At 33.3% G+C, this 22,527-nt stretch overlaps 1 protein-coding gene across 4 annotated transcripts in view; it reads right to left on the bottom strand.

Moving 5' to 3' along the window:
* The window catches only part of fig4a (FIG4 phosphoinositide 5-phosphatase a), a 67,707-nt gene that overhangs the window by 29,314 nt on the left and 15,866 nt on the right, over positions 1-22,527 (bottom strand). For all 4 annotated transcript variants that reach the window (XM_079375305.1, XM_079375307.1, XM_079375308.1 and 1 more), the window contains exons 9-16: positions 21,031-21,131; positions 18,122-18,284; positions 11,605-11,702; positions 8,113-8,246; positions 7,147-7,263; positions 5,630-5,675; positions 3,418-3,566; positions 3,177-3,343 (exon numbers count right to left, since the gene is read on the bottom strand). In XM_079375305.1, the coding sequence (XP_079231431.1) occupies positions 3,177-3,343; positions 3,418-3,566; positions 5,630-5,675; positions 7,147-7,263; positions 8,113-8,246; positions 11,605-11,702; positions 18,122-18,284; positions 21,031-21,131 (975 nt within the window). The remainder of the gene's footprint in view (positions 1-3,176; positions 3,344-3,417; positions 3,567-5,629; positions 5,676-7,146; positions 7,264-8,112; positions 8,247-11,604; positions 11,703-18,121; positions 18,285-21,030; positions 21,132-22,527) is intronic.

Genomic DNA, 22,527 nt, shown 5'->3' with positions numbered 1-22,527 from the left:
AAATGAAACACAGTAAACATGGAAAAACTCATCCAAATGCAAAGTGATTTCAGAAAATCACTTCTTATACAGCAAAACCTGACAATAAACCACGCACCTTTCCTGATCGATTCGGCTCTGCACGGGGCAAATCACATGTGAGATCGGCCGTTTATAAATGTAATCATTATAATTCATACAGAGTGGCCCATCAGCACAAAGCCAGATATGAATAATTCATGAAGGAGAGAATGTGGGTGGAGGATATAATGTCTCACACAGGTCTCTCGCCCGCTCTCTCTCTCTCTCCAGCTCCAGACATCATTAACTTATGAAATGTGACACATTAACATCATATTATGTAATACGCACATTTCTATAGATGTGGAAAAATTATGAATAATCTTTCAAAATCTAGTTAAGAATATCATTTTTTTTTTTTTTGCATTACTGTAATGAGAATCAGGGGTTTAAATGTGCTTAATCAAGAAAAATTATATTAGAAATGCAAAAATAAGTAATAAAATAAATTAATTAAATATATATGCTACCGATCAAAAGTTTGGAATAATTGTATTTTTTATATTTTTGAAAGCCGTCTCTTCTGCTCACAAAGGCTGCATGTATTTGATAAATAATACATCAAAAATTGTGAAATATTATTATAATTTAAAATAACTATTTTCTATGTGAATATGTGTTAAAATGTAATTTATTTCTGTGATCAAAGCTGTATTTTCAGCATCATTACTCCAGTCTTCAGTGTCACATGATCTTCAGAAATCATAATAATATACTGATTTACTGCTCAACAAACATTTCTGATTATTATCAATGTTGAAAACATTAATATTTTTGTGGAAACTGTGATGCATTTTATTTTTCAGGATTCACAGATGAATAGAAAGTTCAAAAGAACAGCATTTATTTGAAATAGAAATCTTTTGTAACATTATAAATGTCTTTACTGTCACTTTTGATCAATTTCACGGATCTTTGATGAATAAATGTATAAATTATTATTGTTTTTAATTTAATACATTTTAACATTGAGCAGCAAATCAGCATCAGAATGATTTCTGAAGGATCATGTGACTCTGAAGACTGGAATTCAGCTGCACATCACAGAAAACATCATTTTTGCATAATCTTTCACATATTACAGATAAAATAAATGCTGCCTTGATGAGCAGAAGAGACGTCTAAATCAAAATGTCACTATTCCTCAGTTTTGACCTGTAGTGTAGTAAAACAAATACAATTACATATAATTTATATTATTTGTTTATTTGGATTTTTCTTATCTGACAGGTTTTACAGTGGAACGTATTCGTAAACGAAAACTAAAACTAAGATGTAAACGATTGATGAAAAACTATTTCGTAAACTAAAATAAAATAAAAATGTCAAAATAAATGAAAAACTATAACGAAACGAAACTAACAACAGTTGTTGAAAAAGGCTTGACTGCTTCATTTTGGTGTATATTTGTATACTTTCTCCATCTAATCAATCTCAGCATGCGTTCATTTTGTGTCGCTATAGATGTTTTCCTCACTAAGGTTAAATTATGCCCACGTCTTTCTTTGGCCTGTGTTCTGGAAGTGATCCGCTATGGAAGCAGAATAATGACAATAGTTTTTGAAACATAAAGCATGCTGAATTCCACAAATCGAAAAAAAAGATGCATTGCAATTAACAGTGCTTGCATTTTAATGCCTTGTATTTCCAGGACATCCATTTTTAGGTCCTGAAATTTAACATATTTGTTTATTTAAGCTGTGAATATTTAAATTCAAAATATTTCACGCACATTTTCATAATAAAAAATTCATATTGACCTTCCAGAATTCACTTCCAAAATATTCAATCTATTTAAAAATACGATGTATAATATTCAACGGGGGAAATTTCGGTCATTTTATTTAACTTTCCAAATTCGCTGCCACAAATTCATTGGTTAAAATTTGGCAGGAAATTCAGGGTTGCACATCCGGGACCCGCAGGAATAGCAGTAGAGCACCGATGCATGATCTCCAGCGGATGATCTGAAGCGGCTGTTGATGAAGGCCATATGTAGATCTAGTCATTCATTTACAAAAACTGATTTGCAGAAATGGCGCAAGCGCTAAGTATAAGTTTTGATTATCGGGGCCAGTATAAACGTGGAAATGATGATTGTGTGCATCTTTGCTGTTTCCCGTAGCCTATATGTAAGCAGCTTTCTCTAGCACAAAGGAGAATATAATGCTCTTTTACCCGACGCTGAAGTACAGAACTAACATAACATCTGAGGAAGACATATATTGCTTTCGGTTGCTTAGGTTCCTTTACTTTGTATCATGGCTTGTGTGACGCTGTGCTGTAACACTGGGGTTCCCCTCATACGTCACACGCCAGGATTCCCCAACAACGCGCCTCAGTGAACTAATACAGTGATATAAGACCTCAGATCTCAGAACACACTTTACTGATGATTACGCCAACTATATACAGGCAAGCAGACGAGGTCAGAAGAACGCAACGCGCTGCATTTTCGTTGCTTTCCCTTACCACTCTTCTATATAGAGTTGACAGTCCTACAAATATATTGTGATGCTTCTAGTGAGTAACCGGCATGTGTGTAATTACATATAATAGGGCTGTCAAACGATTAATCTCATACAAAATAAATAAGTTTTTGTTTACATAATATATGTGTGTTCTTTGTATTTATTATGTATATATAAAGGCACACACATACTGTATATATATTGAAAATATGTAAATACATTATAAATTTATATTCTTATATTTTATATAATATATAAATATATTTAATATATAAACATAATTTTTTCCTTAAATATATACATGCATGTGTTTGTATTTATATATGCATAATAAATATACACAGTATACACACATATATTTTGTAAAGAAAAACTTTTATTTTGGATGCGATTAATTGCTTGACAGCCCAAAAAAGATCTAATAAAAATATAATAAAAACAAAATAAAAATGTTCACAAAATAAAAACTAAACTAAAACTAACAAAAATATTAATGAAACTAATAAAAACTAGACTTTTATAGCAAATTTGAAAACGATATTAAAATAAAACTAATTTAAAAATTCAAAACTATAATAACCTTGCATACCATCTTGGAATATCATGCTACAGATGAAAGCAGCATCCAGGTGCTCAGCTCTTTACCTGAGAAGGCGTTGCTATAGTAACGGGAGAGCGTCTGCATGATGTCTTTGGAGTGCTGCGTCCAGGGCGCGATCTTACGGTACGTCTTCACTCGGTGGACCAGCTGAGATCCTCCGTACTGTAGAGACAGCGTGTCGCCGTGATCCTCGTACAGCTCCTCGAATAACCTGCGCACACACAGAAACATCATCGGTCGACAGAAACAGTGTCTGACTGCTGTAATGCGTGTTTGCGCAGATACCTGACGCAGTCCGTGTCGAACTGAAGCTTGGGTTTGTCGATCATCCCGAGGGCGTAGAGCTGATACGCCAGAGCACATTTACCCACCATGAACTGAGCGGTGTTGGTTCGATCCAGACAGTCCACGCAGTTCGTCCTCAAAACGCCCGTCTGTCAAAACAACAGGAAAAACGAAGGATCATGTGACACTGAAGACTGGAGTAATGATCACAGGAGTAAAGTACACTTTAACAGATATTCACATAGAAAACTGCTATTTTAAATTGTAAAAATATTTCACAATTTTTACTGTATTTCTGATCAATACTGATTAAATAAATGTAACCTTGGTGAGCAGAAGAGACTCAAAAACTTTAAAACATCTTACCATCCTCAAAAGTGCACTTTGCATGAAATTAAATATTTAATATATATTGTTTAAATTCAAATGTATTTAAAACCCCAGAGTGTACCAAAATGCAATTACAAGAAACTACAAATATATATTAAAAATGCACAAATTAATTTATGGAAAATAGAGAAGAAAAAAAAGAGAGAAATAAAAATGCATAAAAGTAGTAAGTCTGTTCAAAACCTAGGGATCAAAGCTTCACTAAGCAGTTATTTCTTAAGATGGGTTTTAAATGCGTTTTACATATATGTGTGTATATATATATATATATATATATATGCTTTCTGAACTGTAATTCATTTGGAAATATGAGAAAAAAAGAAAAAAGCAATGATAACTTGCCTTCAGCAAGCACGAAAACAAAGCCAAAACTAATTAATCCTGGCCATGTCCGGGAAAAATGGCACGTATGGTCACCCTACCCTCTGTCCCACACACATATGTAAATATAACATGCTGTATATAGGTAGCTTACATGATAAAAAGTACAAGTAACAAATGCCTCTATTTTTATTCATTTAAACCTCGTGCAAGTGATGTGCATTTTATTTTTTCATATGGTGATTGTGCATCACAAGTGTATTTATTACATGAAAATGTGTTATTTTTCAAGCTAATCAGGTCAATTTAGATCAAGAACAATACACTGTGGCTGTAATTCAGCATAAGCGGTGCAGCAAAAATAGATTCTGCGTGCGGTGTGAATACTGGGCGCCACAAAAACATACGCGCTGCTTACGCTCTGTGCAGCCAACATCTCCCGGATATTTTCTACTTGAATTAAAATTATGTCATAGTCAACGTTTTGATTGACAACTTGATCTGCAAGAGTCAACAACAGATCTTTTACGGCACCATGCCCAGCCATAGCTCGTGATGCAAAAAACAAGAAAAAGGCGCCTAAATTAGAAAGACCAAATAAATCGAGTTTGAAAGGTGATGCCGCCCACTGAGTGACACGCCGACAACCATAACCCTGAAAATTAAATGTGGAGGGAGGAAATAAATAAATAAATGAATAAATGAACAAATAAATAAATAAATACATAAATTAATATTTATTTCGGTATTTATGTATTTAATTATTTCATTATGTATTTAATGATTTATTTACATATTTCAACATTTATTTAATTTTGAGTAATTTGGCTCTCCATAGATATTCCTACCACCTTTAAAGCATTTAAAAAAATAATAATTACAATATTGTAAAATAAAACAGTATAAAAAGAGAAAAATCAAAATAGAAAATGATAAAAAAATGCACACACTTTTAAATAAATTCATATATTTTAAATAAATGTTTAAATAAATGTGTGTGTGTGTATATATATATATATATATATATATATATATAGAGAGAGAGAGAGAGAGAGAATCTGTTTTTATCCTCAGTTTTAATTTTAATTAAATTTTGTAGTTTTGTTTGGTAGTTTTGAGGGGGGTTTTATATATATATGTCTATACAGTTTTTATATACAGTTTATATTTTATTTCAGTTAACATTTATTTTAGTTTTAGTGTGTTAAACAATGAATTCAAATTCATAAAAAATATGTGAATCTGTTCAACGCCTATTGATCAAAAGCTTCTCTAAGAAGATACGTCTTAAGATGGGTTTTAAATGTGTATTTTATAAATGTAAAAACCTATGCAAACAATCTGTAATTCAAATACCTAGAAACAGCACTGAATCTTTGCCAGAATGCATTTAAACAGCAATGTAAACTCAGGCAGAGTGTGGCTGATGTCAGTCAGACGGATGATTTATTTCTGAATGGACCAACATGCAGCAGTTATGAAGCTGAGAGTCGAGACAAACCTGTAACCTGCCATTCGGTGTGACCTTCCCTCCGAGATCTCCCCACCTGAACAACAAAGAGAGTCTTTAAAACTGCTGCTCGCCTCACACTTTCACCTCAAGTGTTTGACAACCAATCAGTGAAACACGTGGACCATCAGCGCTTTACAACAACAAGAGCTGGAAAACAACAAAAGTGCTGCCTTGTACTTCAGCTGTGACTCAGACGGGAGGTTTTCTGAGCTCTTATGAGAAGGACAGCGATAGTGTTTGCAGCACTGTACACATATGCAGCTCATCAGGAAGGAACACGTCAAAATAGAAACTGCTGTTGTCTATTTGCTCGGTATCTGATCCATAATGCTATTCCTCCCTCAATCATTCAGTGTTTGGAGCATCATGGCCTTGCAGAAACAGATTCTGCCTTCATGTGAAATAAAAATCTTTCACATGAATCCATTTCTAGAAGTGAAAAAGCAGAAAACTCTCAACAACAACTTTAGGTAAAACTTCTAAGACTTTCCATTTCTTTGCTCTTATAAATTCCTTGACTGAACTGGCAGGGTGTTTTGGGTCATTGTCCTGATGCAATATGAAGCACTTCCCAATGAATCTGGTGGCATTTTCTTGTTTATTGGTAGGCAAGATGGTTTTGTCCCCTTCCAAATTCATTCTGCTACTGTCATCATACATTAAGTCATCAGTAAAGTTGAGAGCGCCTGTTCCAGAGACAGCCATGCATGCCCATGCCATGACACCACCTCCACCATGCTTTACAGATGAGCTGTATGCTTGGGATCATTGCAGTTCCCTTTTTTCTCCACATTTTTGCCTTTCCATCACTTAGATAAAGGTTCATCTTTGTCTCATTGACAAAAGAAACAAAAGCTGAAACTAATCAGCATTAAGATGTTTTTAACTTCAAAATGTTGCTTCAATGCGAGTCCATGATCCATAATAATGTTAAAAAGGTCTTAATGCTGGATGTGTTTCATCTTTTGTCTTCTCCAGATGTTAACTGATGGACTGGAGTGGTGTGGATTATTGTGATGTTTTTATCAGACTCTCATTCTGACGGCACCCATTCACTGCAGAGCATCCATTGCTGAGACACTGATGCAGAGACACATTTATACAAACCTGATGAAGAAACAAACCCATCTACATCTGGGATGACCTGTTCCTTTAATTTAGTGCTCTGATAAACCCCTGCGGCAAACATTTCAGAATATTCTGCAAACGATTTGCAACAAAACTCATTTGCATATAAAAACAAATGTTTGACAGAACAGTTTTTTTCTGAGGGCATTTCTATCACATAAATGTGAATTTAAATGAGTCACATTTGTTATTAAATACATAAACAACATTATTTACACAAGCTTAAGACTGATTAGTTTATTTCTTGCACCTTTAGCATGTGACACCGCTGCTGAAACAGACTTTGCTTTTGTGGAATAAAGCTATTATATATAATAAAGCTCACATTAAACAAACGGATGTGTTGTAGTAAAGGTCATTTAAATGTGTGCATCTACCTTTCATCAGGACGTAACGTGTGGCAATAAAAGTCAGGTCTATTAACGAAGAATCCCGTCCTCTTCACCACGCTCTCAGCGATCATACTGAGACGATCCAACACGTTACACAGTTTACTGCAGAAGAGACGTCACAAAAGATTTTTATACCAAATAAATGCTGTTCTTTTGAACTTTCTATTCATCTGTGAATCCGAAAAAAAATAAAACATATCACTGTTTCCACAAAAATATTGCGCAGCACAACTGTGTTCAACATTGATAATAATCAGAAATGTTTGTTGATCAGTAAATCAGTATATTATTATGATTTCTGAAGATCATGTGACACTGAAGACTGCAGTAATGATGCTGAAAATACAGCTGCGCATCATAGAAATAAATTACAGTTTAACACATATTCACACAGAAAACATTTCTTTTGGATTCTAATAATATTTCACAATTTTTAAATACCTATATGTGTCCCTGCAGCACAAAAGCAGTCATCAGTAACACAGGTATATTTGTAGCAATAGACAACAATACATTGTATGGGTCAAAATTATACATTTTTCTTTTATGCCAAAAATCATTAGGATATTAAGATCATGTTCCATGAAGATATTTTGTATATTTCCTACTGTAAATATATCAAAACGTAATTTTTTATTAGTAATATGCATTGCTAAGAACTTCATTTGAACAACTTTAAAGGAGATTTTCTCAATATTTAGATTTTCTTTCACCCTCAGATTCCAGATTTTCAAATAGTTGTATCTCAGCTAAATATTGTCCGATCCTAACAAACCATAAATCAATGGAAGGATTATTTATTCAGCTTTCAGATGGTGTATAAATCTCAGTTTTGAAAAAATTGACACTTATGACTGGTTTTGTGCTCCAGGGTCACATATGCAGACTGCTTATATGATCTCACTGACTCCAAACCTGTAAATATTAGTCACTTTACACAGTTTTACACACCTCTTGGTGTATCGTGCCATGTCCCAGGCGATGTATTCGATGCCGTGCTCCGGCGGGAGGAACTGGTTCAGGTTGATGATGGCGGGGTAAAACTCCTCACTCAGGATCTTCTCATGCTTCCGCTTCTCTCGTTTCTGACAAAATCAAAACCACCAAACTAACAATCATCACTGATTCCAACAATTTAATCTCAACTTCTAACAATAGATGCTCTCCAGCCCTGAAACAGCCATTTCTTGGTGACAAACTTGCTGCTTACGTTTAGTAAATCTGAGGCAAACAAAAGCACAGCAAATCTTTGGGAACAACGGACAATTTGCAAAAATGGAGTAAAAAACACTGTAAAAAATGTTTCGAGATCATTCGAGTGTTTCACAAGAAAATACTATTTCAGTCTTACTACTTCAAAATTTTTGTAGAGATTCTTTGTAATTACAAGCAATTTCTGAGTGAAAAGTTTTCAAAGTAAACCATCGATTTGTGTGTGTGTGTGTGTGTGTGTGTGTGTGTGTGTGTGTGTGTGTGGAAAATACAGCATTCTAGAAAAACTATGTTGGTAAAATTTGGCAAACAATACAACAAAGCTCATTTCTATACAAACAAAATAATATTTCTATACAAATAATAGGTTTGAATGCATTTTATCATAGGACCACAACTTTTACTCCCTGTTATATAATGCTAAATTGAACCAGAATTAACAACAATTAATACATGTTTTACATGCGCAAATTATATGCATTTCATATTACATATTTCATATTTCAATATTACTGTTTTTACTGTATTTTTGATCAAATAAATGCAACTTTGAGAATCATTTGCTCTCTTATTTTAAAATTCAGAATTAAATAATGAACTATCAGAGATTGCATGAAAATGAACCACAACGTTAAGAGTTGTTTCCTCTCAATAATGCATATTGAATCTTATGCATTTTTAATGTTAACACAACTCTGACAATCATTTCTCTCTTTTCTAAAATGCTAAATTAAATAATGAAACACAATTAATAAATACTGCATTTTTACTTTTAAGAACTTTAGATATTGTGAGAAAAAACATGAAACGATGCAGCAACGTTCATCATAGGTTTGCCACTACATTTTCAAAAGCAAATTTTTATACTAACAATATATTTAAATGCATAACTCATGTGCATTTTATCATGGAAATGCAACTTTTACTCCCTTTTTTAAATGCTGAATTAAATAATGAATAAATACTGCTTTTTTACTCTGAAGAACATCAGATATTGTTAAAAAAAAATTTAAATCCAGCAATGTTCATCAAAGGTTTGCCAGGACGCTAGATTTTCAAAAGCACATTTCTATACCTAAAATTAAATAATGAATCAGAATGCATAAGAAACGCTGTATTGTGCAAGATGTGGATGTAGACATGTTGTGGATGATGACTCAAACACCCGTACTCCTGCTCCTCTATAGTGAGCCATGACTAATCCACGATGAACACTAGTAAGACATTATCTGAGCGTCGCACACGCCAGCAGGCAGAAGCACACGTGACCGATGTGTGATTTACACACTCAATCCTTGCCACATTTGCACGTGCTTCTGGACGACTCCAGCATTCACAGAAATTGTTCTGCGGCCATCCGAGTCCTCCTGCGGCCCACAATGGAGTCTGCCTCCCACACACACACTCCACTGGAGGCCACTGACAAACACACACAGAGAGTTCATGCAGGAGGTCAGTGCGCTCACAAACACACATGCACTTCACACACAAACCGCACACGTGTTGCGACTGCATGGTCCGGCGTGCTAAACAAGCGTGTGGAGTTAATTAGACCACATTCTTAGCATGTAATGCACCTCACTTGGGTCATTAAGGCTCTTTTGTCACATGCTTTTATCTGGACGGAAAATATATGCTGAATCACACACTAAAACAAAGCCACAAACACACATGCACATGTGTTTTCAACATGTCAGGCTACAGTTTTGTGTTAAATGATGTCCCTTTTTGGCACCTGGTGTTCACATGGACATCACATGGCTTGTGTGTGTGTGTGTTTTTGGCTCAAACTGCGATTTGGGTCTTTGTTCTGTCGTATCTCATGGCAGCCAACGTGAGAGATGGGAAATCTGGAAAGTAGCTTTTACTCAAAAACATCAGTGAAGAGTGCAGGTTTCTTCAGGTGTGCAGTCTGTTGTATTTATAGCAAGAGCATTAGATGCTACAAGTGTTCATGTGAAGCACATAAGAGTGCATGCAATAGCATTTTGTGAAAGAAATTAATACTTTTATTCAGCAAGGAAGAATTATTTTGATCAAAACTGCCAGTAAAGACATTTATAATGTTACAAAAGATTTCTATTTCAAATAAATGCTGTTCTTTTGAACTTTATATTAATTTAAGAATTCTGAAAATTAAAATGTATCACGGTTTCCGCAAAAAAAAAAAAATATTAGAATGATTTCTGAAGGATCATGTGATGCTGAAGAAAATTCAGCTTTGAACGCAGCAATAAATTACATTTTAACAGATATTCTCAAAGAAAACAGATCATTTAAATTGTAATAATATTTTACTATTTAACTATTTTTGATCAAATAAATGCAGTCTAAAAAGACTATTAATTTTTAACTTTTAAAATTGAATGCACATGAAAAGAAGCATAAAAAGGGAGCTAAAAATTGTGTGTTCGCAACACAATGTGACAGTCCAACAAAATATTTAATGTAAAATAATGCAAGGTGATATGATGCAGTGATAATTGTAATTAATATTAATAATGCAATAATGCAAAAAAAAACTGCTTTATGCAAATATTTTGTTTGCTTTTATTTGAGTTTTTTGCCATATCAGCTTCTAAAGGCTATTTCATTGTTTTTAATCAGACATTCAATAAAATTCAGCTTATTTGGAAAAGTTTGGACAATTCTTATCTTACGATTCTTATCAACTCTTATGATTAAAATTGATAAAAATGTTTTATTGAGTCCATTTTGTCATAGACATGTAGTTGCAAATTAATGAGAATTAGTTGACGTAGTTATAAAGTTACTTATATTTAGTAGAATGTCGAAATAAAGTGTAACCTAATTATGGCTTATCTCATAATTTTTACTTATTATCTCATAATTTTTACTTTGTCATAATTATGATGTAGCATCTCATAACTTTGCCTTTTTATCATAATTATGACTTAGTATCACAAAATGTAAACTTATGTCATAATTATGGCTTTGTATCTCATAATTTTGACTTTTTATGTAATACAACTATTAAAAATCTTTAGTTGTATGCATGTTAAAAATTGTACTTTTTTTAGTCCATCGTACAAAATGTCTTTCAAAGTTTGTCCTTACAAAAGGTATAAAAAACATGTTTTACAATCAATATTACAGTGATACAATATTGACATTTTGCTGATTTCTCTTTATGCAAAGTGTAATTTCCTCTTGATTTTGGGGTGAAATGGAGGACGTGGAGATTCTGGAACGGGAAATACTGGATCTCACCTTGACGAGGTTGAGGATGATGATGGGCGATCCAAACCTCTGCAGCATCTGATCGAAGTGAAGAGCAGCGATGTGAGCGTACGGGTCGGCCTGGTCCACTAGAGAGAGAAAGAGCATTTTAATAAGAACAGCTCTTCACAGAAGTGATTCACAGCCATTAGATTCATGGTCAGGATGACATGAATTCAGAGTCATTTTAAAGCAAACGAGTTCACATTTTACATCATGCGTCAAATTACCAAAAAAAAAAAAAAAAAAATTGTTTTCAGCTTTATTTCAGTTACATTTGTCTGCATTTGAGTTTATTCCCATATCAGCTTCTAAATGCATTTCATGGCAGATACAGATCATAATCAAACATTTAATAAAATTATGATAAAAAGGTTAAATTCTGTGCAATTTGACAACTCTAGAAAATATTCCTCCGTTTTATGTGTGATAAAAACTGCAAATGTTTTCCTGGGTCCTAAATGTGTCCTTCAAAGACCAGCTGATGCCATAGACAATATTTCAATCAGTTCTTTTAAATAAAAAGTAAAAAAATAGTAACTCATAATTTATTACTTTGTCATTATATGACATTATGACTTTTTATAGAATAATTATGACCTTTTTGTCCTCACCTAGCATCTCAATTTTAATCTTTTATCTCAATTATGACTTAGTTAATAATAATGACTGTCAAAATTGACTTTTTACACCAGAATTAAAATTTACTAAGTCAAAATGACATGACAGTATATAATTAGATAAAATAATTGAAATTATGAGATTAGTCATAATTATGATTATTCATAATTACAATTTAGCATTTTTGGCATTTATGTTACAATTTTGACTTAGTATTTCATAATTTTGACTTTGTTATAATTATGGCTTAGCATCTCATAATATGGCTTTTTATGGCACAACGGCAAAGTATCTCATAATATTGACTTTTTACATCATAATTATGACAGCATTTTACATTTTTGACTTAGTATCTCATAATTTTAATTTTCTGTCATAATTAATTATTTTTAAGTCAGAACTATAACTTGGTATCTCAATTTTAATTGTGTGTCATAACTGTCTTTGTATCTCATAATTTCTACTTTTTGTCATAATGACTTGGCATCTTACATTTTTGACTTAGTCTCTCAATCATGACTTAGTATCTCATAATTTTACAGTACGTCAAAACTATGACTTCACATCTTATATCTTTGACTTATATCATAATTATGACCCAGTATCTCATAATTTTGAATTTGTCAATTATGACTTAGTATCTCATAATTTTGACTTATGTCATAATTTTGATCATTTGTTCTTACTTAAATGGTTCATATCATATTCATCTGAAAGCCCATTTCAAGACAAACCAATGTGCACTTTGTGGGTCATAAGTCTGTGCAGGCTACAATCTAACTGTGCAGTTACGAACCTATAAACAGATTAGAGCACAACACACAAAACACTCCTGGAAGTAGGTTATGAGAACGAGGTTCTCTCGCATACACAAATCTCCCTTTTACATGGATTCATTAACACCACACAAAGCGTATTCAAAGTCGGCATAATCAAACACTTGAGCATTGAAAAGTCCTTCAGAAGGTCAGACAAAGCTCATGGAGATGGCAGCATGACACATGCTAGTGATGAAAGAGAAAAACTGTGTCTCATCTTCTTGCAGCATCCCAAACAATCAACGAAAGATGGCCGAGACTCGAGCCTTGCGTAACAACTTCTCTCCTGTTTTTGTTTAACAGAAAATTGATATCTGTTATCCTGGAAGCCTTTTGTGTGAGTGTTGTTTTAAACCTTTATCGAACTGACCTAATTACAGAAAACATTCTTCATAAACCCTCATCATCTTCTGACAGAAGGACATTGCATCAGGCAAATTGCATAATGTATTAGGAAGAGGAGTAAGTGCAGAGGATGATGAGTCTGAAAATGAAGAAAATCACATACAATTTATCATGGCTAAGAACTTCGGGTCGTATCCAAGTGTCATTTTTGATAAAATGCACAGGAGAAAACTGGTTCATCTTAAACTGGTTCCTTAAAAAGTGAGCTCAACATGCTGTTTTTGTCCGGATTTGTGTTACTGGATCAATTTAATTTGACAAAAAGTAAGAAAAAAAGTAAATGGAATTGTCTTAAAGGTTACTATTCTAGTAATTGTGCTTATTTACTTACAGATATAAAGTCACATGAGATAAAATGAGGCATGAGGTACTAAGATGAGATAAAAGTCATTATTATGAGATAAAGTCATTATTGTGGCATGAAAAATCATTATCATAAGTCAAAATTATGAGATACCTAGTCATCATTGAGATAAAAGCCATTATTATGACATAAAAAGTCAATTATAATACTAAGTCATAACTATGAGATAAGTCATGATTATGACAAAATTACATAATTATGATTTTAAGTCAAAAGTGAGATACTAAATCATCATTATGAGATCAAAAGTCACTATTATGGCATAAAAGGCACAATATTATGGCACAAAATTATCAGATACAAAGTCATAATTTTGAAATAATAGTCATAATGACATGAAAAGGCCTAATTATGATAAATTGAAATTATGAGATACCTAGTCATTATTATGACATAAAAAGTCAATTATAATACTAAGTCAGAATTATGAGATAAGTCATTATAATGACAAAATTTCATAATTATGATATTAAGTCAAAATTGAGACACATATTAAATCATTAAGAGATACCAAGTCATCTTTCAGAGACAAAAGTCATCATGGCATAAAAAGACAATTATGATATCAAGCTGAAATTATGAGATACTGATACATCATAAGCACGACAGAATTTGTGTTGGACAGGAATTTTCTATTTGAAGCAAAAAGACCATGTCGAACCCGAGCAAACACCCACACAGTTGAGGACACTGGCGGTAACCAATCTAAGATAAGCAGCGAGCGCGCAGCTGGATCAGCGTGAGCCGCTGTACATATGAAATGTCATCTTGCTTTGGCTGAAAAGCGGTGAAATGGGTTCAGGATAGAGATAAAGCAAGAGAAGATGAGAGGTCCTCAGACGGCCCGGGTGATGTCATTCGACAAAGAAAAATCTGCTTAAAAACCAGAAGAAACAAATAATGTTCAGGTAGAGGTGAACTTAAAAGTAGAAAGAGATCTTATCTTCTGTATGGTGACATATATATCCAAGTGGACATAAGAAAACTTTCAAAGAAGAAACGTCATAACATTAAACTGGGCCAGAATGCCTCCTGAAGATTCTGCTGGGGAAAAACAGCTCATATCAAGCTGGTTTCTGGAACAAGGTAACTGGTTTTTTGCTGGTTCAAGGTGATCTAGCAGGTCATGTGATACCATCAGAAGTTGGTCAATAAAAAATAAATAAATAAATAAATTCTGCAGAATGGTACAATAAAATATTAAATAATTTTTAAAATAAAAATAACTATTCTGCAGAAGGGTACAAAAAACAAAAACATTAAAATTTTAATTAAAAACAATAAAAATAAAATACAACAGTATCTTGCAGAAGGGTGAAAAAAATAAAAGGTTTCTGCAGAAGGTACAAAGACTAAATAAAAATTAAGCATACGTTTTAACTGTATTAAATAATGAAAATAAGTATAAGTTTTAACTGTATTTTTAACCGTAAAAAATAAAATACATAGATACATTTTTGAAAATTAAATTAAAATTAAAAGTAGGTTTTAACTGTATTTTGCACCATTGTATGTGGAAAACAACTGTGAAACTTGATCACTGCCATGAATAAAATAAAATAAAATAAAACAAAATAAGTTAAAGTAGATTAACTATATTTAGCAGCAGGATGAAAAAAGTAACTCATTTTAAAAAGAAAAATATATATCAGTAGGTTTAAATATTTTGCAGAAGGGTATATAAATTATTTAAAACAAAAAAATTTAAACATTAAAATAAAACGTAATTAAATGTATTAAAATAAATAAAATAAAGTTTTAGCTGTATTTTGCAGCATGGCATGTGTTAAGCAACTGTAAAACTAGATCACACCCATGATAAATCAACAGTCCAGAGTCTCTCTCTCACACACACACACACACACACACACACACACCAGGGCTCGCAAAATCTCTAAATCCCTGGTATCCCTTCGGGCAGGTACTCCTCAGATTTTGGTAGCCCGAAAATTAATTTAACTAGCCCAAATAAAATAAAGACCATAAATGTCAATCAAAAACATTTTCAATACACAAATATCAACGAATATCAAGGAAAGAGTTTTATTTTACTATTTACAAGGTATCTGCAGAATTCTGAAAAATCTATTTAAGGCAATTTGAAAAATTATTTCTTATACCATTTAACATATTTAAAACTGTCTAAGGCCATAAAAACTCTTCAGTTTAGTTGTACCAAATTTAAGGACCCGTGGGAGCACTGCTCTCTCTAAACTTTTCTCTATTGGGCAATACACTGCAGTTCAAAAGTTTGGATCAATAAAGTTTTTTTAAGAAGTTTCTTATGCTCATCAAGGCTGTATCTATTTGATCAAAAATACTGAATATTATTTCACAAAATAATATTGTGAAATATTATTGCAATTTAAAATAATTATCTATTTTACTATACTTTAAAATGTAATTAACTCCTGTGAAGCAAAGCAGTATTTTCAGAGTCACATGATCCTTTAGAAATCATTCTAATACGCTGATTTATAATCAATGTTGGAAACAGTTTACTGCTTTTATATACTGTATTTTTTGGGACCTGTGATATTTGAAAAAAAATCAAAAGTTAAAAAGAACAGTGTTTAGTCAAAATAGAGATTTTGTGTTACAATATAAACTACTCAAAAGTTTGGGGTCAGATTTTTTTTTTTTTTTTTAAAGATACTTTAAAAAAAAGTTTAAAGGAAGTTAAATAAACTTTATTCAGCAAGGATGTGTTAAATGGATCAAACTGATAGTAAAGACTTCTATTGTTAGAAAATATTTATATTTTGAATAAATGCTGTTCTTTTAAACTTTTTATTAATCAAAGAATCAAAGAAAAAAGAAACAGGTTCCAAAAAAAATATGAAGCAGCAGAACAGTTTCAACACTGATAATAAATCAGTATATTATTATGATTTCTGAAGATCATGTGACACTGAAGACTGGAGTAAAGATGCTGAAAATACAGCTTTGATCACAGGAATAAATGCTATTTTAAAGTATAGGTATTAAAATAGGAAACCAATACAGTACAGTTTTTTCTGTATTTTTGAAATGACTCAAAGTCAAAAACCTGATAAATAATTGACCTTGTTTTTGAGTCTATAATATAGGCCTAACATAATATATTATCAAAACAAACTATTTAAACTGATAGAATAGAATAGAAACTGAAGCAAAACTTAAGCTGAGATCTGCAAGTTAAATATTAAAAAACGTGAACATGAATTCTTCTATATCTGTCTAAACATGGTTATGAAGTACAGTTTGTGCAATACTCTTGTGTGAGACTGAACATGTTACCGTTCTTTGCCCATCCTCTGCTATTTCCAGCACTTAATCAAGCCACTCCATCTTTAATACATGAGGATGTTTTATTTCATGTCATTGTGTTTGTGTTGTCTCTGGTGTTGAGCGCACCGCAACCATTGAAGTATTCAGTTTCTACAGCGGCTCGTTTGGTGCATATCGTTCTCTTTCTATGAAACCGGCTCTAACTCTGTCGTGACATCAGCTCTAGAGCGGTTTGCCCGAGCATTGCTATTCTTTCCCTTTTACTGCGGCATTCAATCAAATGGCTTCCCAACTAATTTTTGTGTGCGCAAGGCACATTATTTCCTCTGCGCGGCCGCGGTGGAAGAAGAGTGCGCTCAGTTTAGAGGAACACTGCATGGGAGCCCTGTATTTAAGGCCCGTCGGGCAGGACAGTGATACATTTTGGTAGCCCGACTGCAAAACACAATAGCCCCAGAACTTCGGGCTAGCGATTTTGCAAGCCCTGCACACACACACACACACACACACATGAATGTGCATCAGTGAAAATCGGGTGCAGACTTTGTTTTGTCTGACTTTGGGGTCAGAGACAGTTCATCTATATAAACCAGGATTATGAAAACATCCATATGCAAAATATGGCATTTCAGGGTCTGACTGGATGTTTTTATACAGGACACAGTTTATGTTCAAATCTAACATTGCACATTTAAAGAACCTTTTAATGTCTGTAGCTTTGAGCTCCAAACAAACCTTTAGCAGATAAATGCATTTAAATACAGCCTCTCTCTTCTAGAAAAAGCTTTCCTGTAGCTCAAATAGTAGAGCATGGTGCTTGCAACGCCAGGGTCATGGGTTCGATTCCCAGGGAAAGCAAGAGCTGATCAAATGTAAAAACTGTAACTTGAATGCAATGTAAGTCGCTTTGGATAAAAGCATAAATGTAAATGTAAAACATCCCTCCGTGTCCTGAAGGAGGGTGAAGGCTCAGTTTTGAGCTGATAAACAGGAAGTAGTGGTGAGGTAATGGACAGGAAGTGGCTCTTACGGCGTATGGGCGGTTTGGGCATCATGGTGGAGATGTCCTGAGACCAGTGCAGAGGAACCGAGCCTCGGACCTGAACACAGGAGGAGAAACTGCCCGCCGTCAACGACATGACCGAGGCGTCGTGGATGATCTGCTCCGTCTCCACCTCGTTCGCTACATCACCCTGAAAATACGAGCACAAATCCCCTGACATACTCGTTTTACAGGCTATAGAGAAGTACACATAATCAGACATATTATCAGCTCTGAATATCAAAGATTAAATAAAATAAAATAAAATAAAATAATAATAATGAAATTAAAAAGTAGTTTTTAGTAGTTTTTATATTTTGCAGAAGGGTACAAAAAAAATAAAAAAAATAATGAAAATTAAAATAAGTAGCTTTTAATTTAAAAACAAATATTTAAAAAATTCTAAACGTAAATAAAAAGATATTAAAATAAAATAAAAACATTGAATTAAATTTTATAAAATGTAAAAAATTAAATAAAAGATAAAATAAAACAAATTAATAAAATAAAAAAAACATTAAAACATGGGGTATGTTTTGAGCTCTGAAAATCAAAGACATAAAACATAAAATAAAATAAGTAGCTTTTAATTTAACATAAAAAACATAAAAAATAAAATTAAATAATAAATAATATTTAATAATGAAAATTAAAATGCGTATCTTTTAATAAAAAATATTTAAAAAAAATGAGAAATGTAAATAAAAATAAATTATATTTATTAAAATAAAGTTAAATAAAACAAAAACCATTTAATTAAATTTAATAAAATGAAAAACTAATATTAAATAAAATAATAAAATAAAAAACATTTAATATACATAAAATAAAATATATTTTGCAGAAGGGTATAAAATAAAATGAAAATTATATCAATTATATAAAACCCGAGTTTAGTTTTTGGGCAGCCTAGTGGTTTGACATACTACTTTTTGCATATTTTATGGTCGAGAAGTACACATACAGTGGGGCAAATAAGTATTTGATACACTGCCGATTTTTCAAGTTTTCCCACTTACAAAGAATGGAGAGATCTGTAATTTTCATCGTAGGTTCACCTCAACTGTGAGAGACAGAATATAAAAAAAATCCAGAAAATCACATTGTATGATTTTTAAATAATTAATTTCCATTTTATTGCATGAAATAAGTATTTGATCACCTACCAACCAGCAAGAATTCTGGCTCTCACAGACCTGTTAGTTTGTCTTTAAGAAGCCCTCCTATCCTCCACTGTATTAATTGCACCTGTTTGAACTCGTTATCTGTATAAAAGACACCTGTTCACACACTCAATCAATCAGACTCCCACCTATCCACTATGGGCAAGACCAAAGAGCTGTCTAAGGACACTAGGGACAGAATTGTAGACCTGCACAAGGCTGGGATGGGCTACAGGACAATAGGCAAACAGAGAGGGCAACAACTGTTGGTGCAATTATTAGAAAATGGAAGAAATTCAAGATGACTGTCAATCTCCCTCGGACTGGGGCTCTATGCAAGGATCTCGCCTCGTGGAGTATCAATGATCCTGAGAAAGGTGAGGGATCAGCCTAGAACTACACGGCAGGACCTGGTCAATGACCTGAAGAGAGCTGGGACCACAGTCTCAACGGCTACCATTAGTAACACACTATACCGTCATGGATTAAAATCCTGCAGCGCGCACAAGGTCCCCGTGTTCAAGCCAGCACGTGTCCAGGCCTGTCTGAAGTTTGCCAAAGACCATCTGGATGATCCAGAGGAGGCATGGGAGAAGGTCATGTGGTCAGATGAGACCAAAATAGAACTTTTAGGTGTAAACTCCACTCGCCGTGTTTGGAGGAAGAAGAATGAGTACAATCCCAAGAACACCATCCCAACCGTGAAGCATGGGGGTGGAAACATCATGCTTTGGGGGTGGTTTTCTGCAAAGGGGACAGGACGACTGCACCGTATTGAGGGGAGGATGGATGGGGCCATGTATCACGAGATTTTGGGCAACAGCCTCCTTCCCTCAGTAAGAGCATTGAAGATGGCTCGTGGCTGGGTCTTCCAGCATGACAATGACCCCAAACACACAGCAAGGGCAACTAAGGAGTGGCTCCGTAAGAAGCATTTCAAGGTCCTGGAGTGGCCTATCCAGTCTCCAGACCTGAACCCAATAGAAAATCTATAGAGGGAGCTGAAACTCCGTGTTGCCCAGCGACAGCCCCAAAACCTGAAAGATCTGGAGAAGACCTGTATGGAGGAGTGGGCCAAAATCCCTGCTGCAGTGTGTGCAAACCTGCTCAAGAACTACAGGAAACGTCTGACCTCTGTAGTTGTAAACAAAGGTTTCTGTACCAAATATTAAGTTCTATTTTTCTATTGTATCAAATACTTATTTCATGCAATAAAATGGAAATTAATCATTCAAAAATCATACAATGTGATTTTCTGGATTTTTTTTTATATTCTGTCTCTCACAGTTGAGGTGTACCTATGATGAAAATGTCAGATCTCTCCATTCTTTGTAAGTGGGAAAACTTGAAAAATCGGCAGTGTATCAAATACTTATTTGCCCTACTGTATTCAGACATGGGGTGTTTTCAGCTCTGATAATCAAAGATTTATAAATAATACATTCCTTTAAACAGCTTCAACACAATTACACAGACTTTTGTAAGTATCCTGTTGTGAAATACTTTCTCAAAGAGAGCTTGACTGAGGTTTAACTGTGAAATGAGCAGCTGAAATACGTCAGTCTGCAGTTTTGAAGTATCTTCCCCATCATAAAGCATCACAGAGAGCTTAGCGAAGCTTTAACGGCCGACAGCTTTAGAGCAAACAAACGTTACATAATCACACCTGAACACACAGAGATAAATACAGGAGAAGCACGGCTCGTGTTGGACAAAAGAGCACATGGTCCGTACCTCACAGTTCGCTCCTCGCTTGAGGAATCGCGTCCCGGCGAAGCGGCTGGAGCGGCGGGCGATGAGCGTGACATGCACCGGCCGGCCGTAGATCAACAGCTCTGAGCGCCAGCGTTAAAGAACCACAACACTAGCATCTGATCAAAACAACAGGAGCTAAGAATGCTGCTCTTTGGATATTTAGAGGTAAATATCAAACTGAGAAAATGAAATATTCCAATGCACTCGTGTAGTAAAAATAAAAAGCCTTTAATTAACTAGGCTAAGTCATTAAAATAGTTAAAAGTGCACGTAGCTCTACACTATTTTAATGACTTAGCCCAGTTAATTAAAGGCTTTTTATTTTACTAGCATCTGATATGAACACGCAGCACATGACCATTCCACCAGAAATCTGGACTATATCCTTACTAATAAAATAAGTAGGTTGTAACTGTATTTTGCAGAAGGCTACAACATTTTTTATTAATTTAAATTAAATAAAAGTTAGTGTTAGTCAAACGATTAAACGCGATTAATTGCATCCAAAATAAAAGTTTTTGTTTACATAATGTGTGTACTGTATATATTTATTATGTATATATAAATACACACACATACAGTATATATTTTGAAAATATTTACATGTATATACATTTGTATTCTTATATTTCATATTATATATATATTTAATATGTATACATATATGTTTTTGTATTTATATATGCATAAATATAAACAATATACACACATATATTATGTAAACAAAAACTTATTTTGGATGCGATTAATCATTTGACAGCACTAATAAAAATGTAAAACAATTATCAATTATTAAAATCAAATCAAATTAAATAAAGTAGGATTCGAGTCTCTGTATTTGGTATATTTTGAAGACTCTTCTTGCTTACTATACAATAGAGAAGTACACATATTCAGACATGGGGTATGTTTTTAGCTCTGAAATCAAAGATATGAATAAAAAACTTTACAGAAGGGTATAAAATAAAATTAAAAATAATAAAAATCTTTGAAAGTCAAAGATAAATAAATAATAAAAAATATAATAAAAAATGTCCAACTTAAAATAAAATAAAATTACAATTAATAAAAAATAAAAAAAATAATTATAATAATAATAATTTAAATGTATTTTGCAGAAGGGTACGAAATAAAGAATAAGAAAAATTATTTAAAAATTAAATAAAAAAGGAATCTCTGCAATTTGTATATTTTTTAAGACTGCTGTCTGTGTTGGCATACTATCTGTACTGTGAAGTGAAGAGCTTATTGCAAGTGCGTACTACAATTAGAGCTGTCTAAATACACCTACTTCTCTACTTTAACATACAAACAGCAATTACTAGGACATCCATTAATTCATTTGACTTCGAAGTCTAACTTTAAGTTTTCGGACAGCCTAGGGATTTGACATACTACTGTTTGCATACTATATGGTAGAGAAGTACACATTCAGACATTAGGGCTTTTTTTTAGCTCTGACTCAAAAATAAAATA

Source organism: Barbus barbus (assembly GCF_936440315.1).
Source record: "Barbus barbus genome assembly, chromosome: 24".
Classification (NCBI taxonomy): domain Eukaryota; kingdom Metazoa; phylum Chordata; class Actinopteri; order Cypriniformes; family Cyprinidae; genus Barbus; species Barbus barbus.
Note: the sequence above shows the minus strand (reverse complement) of the source record. Positions and strands in the feature narration are given on the sequence as shown.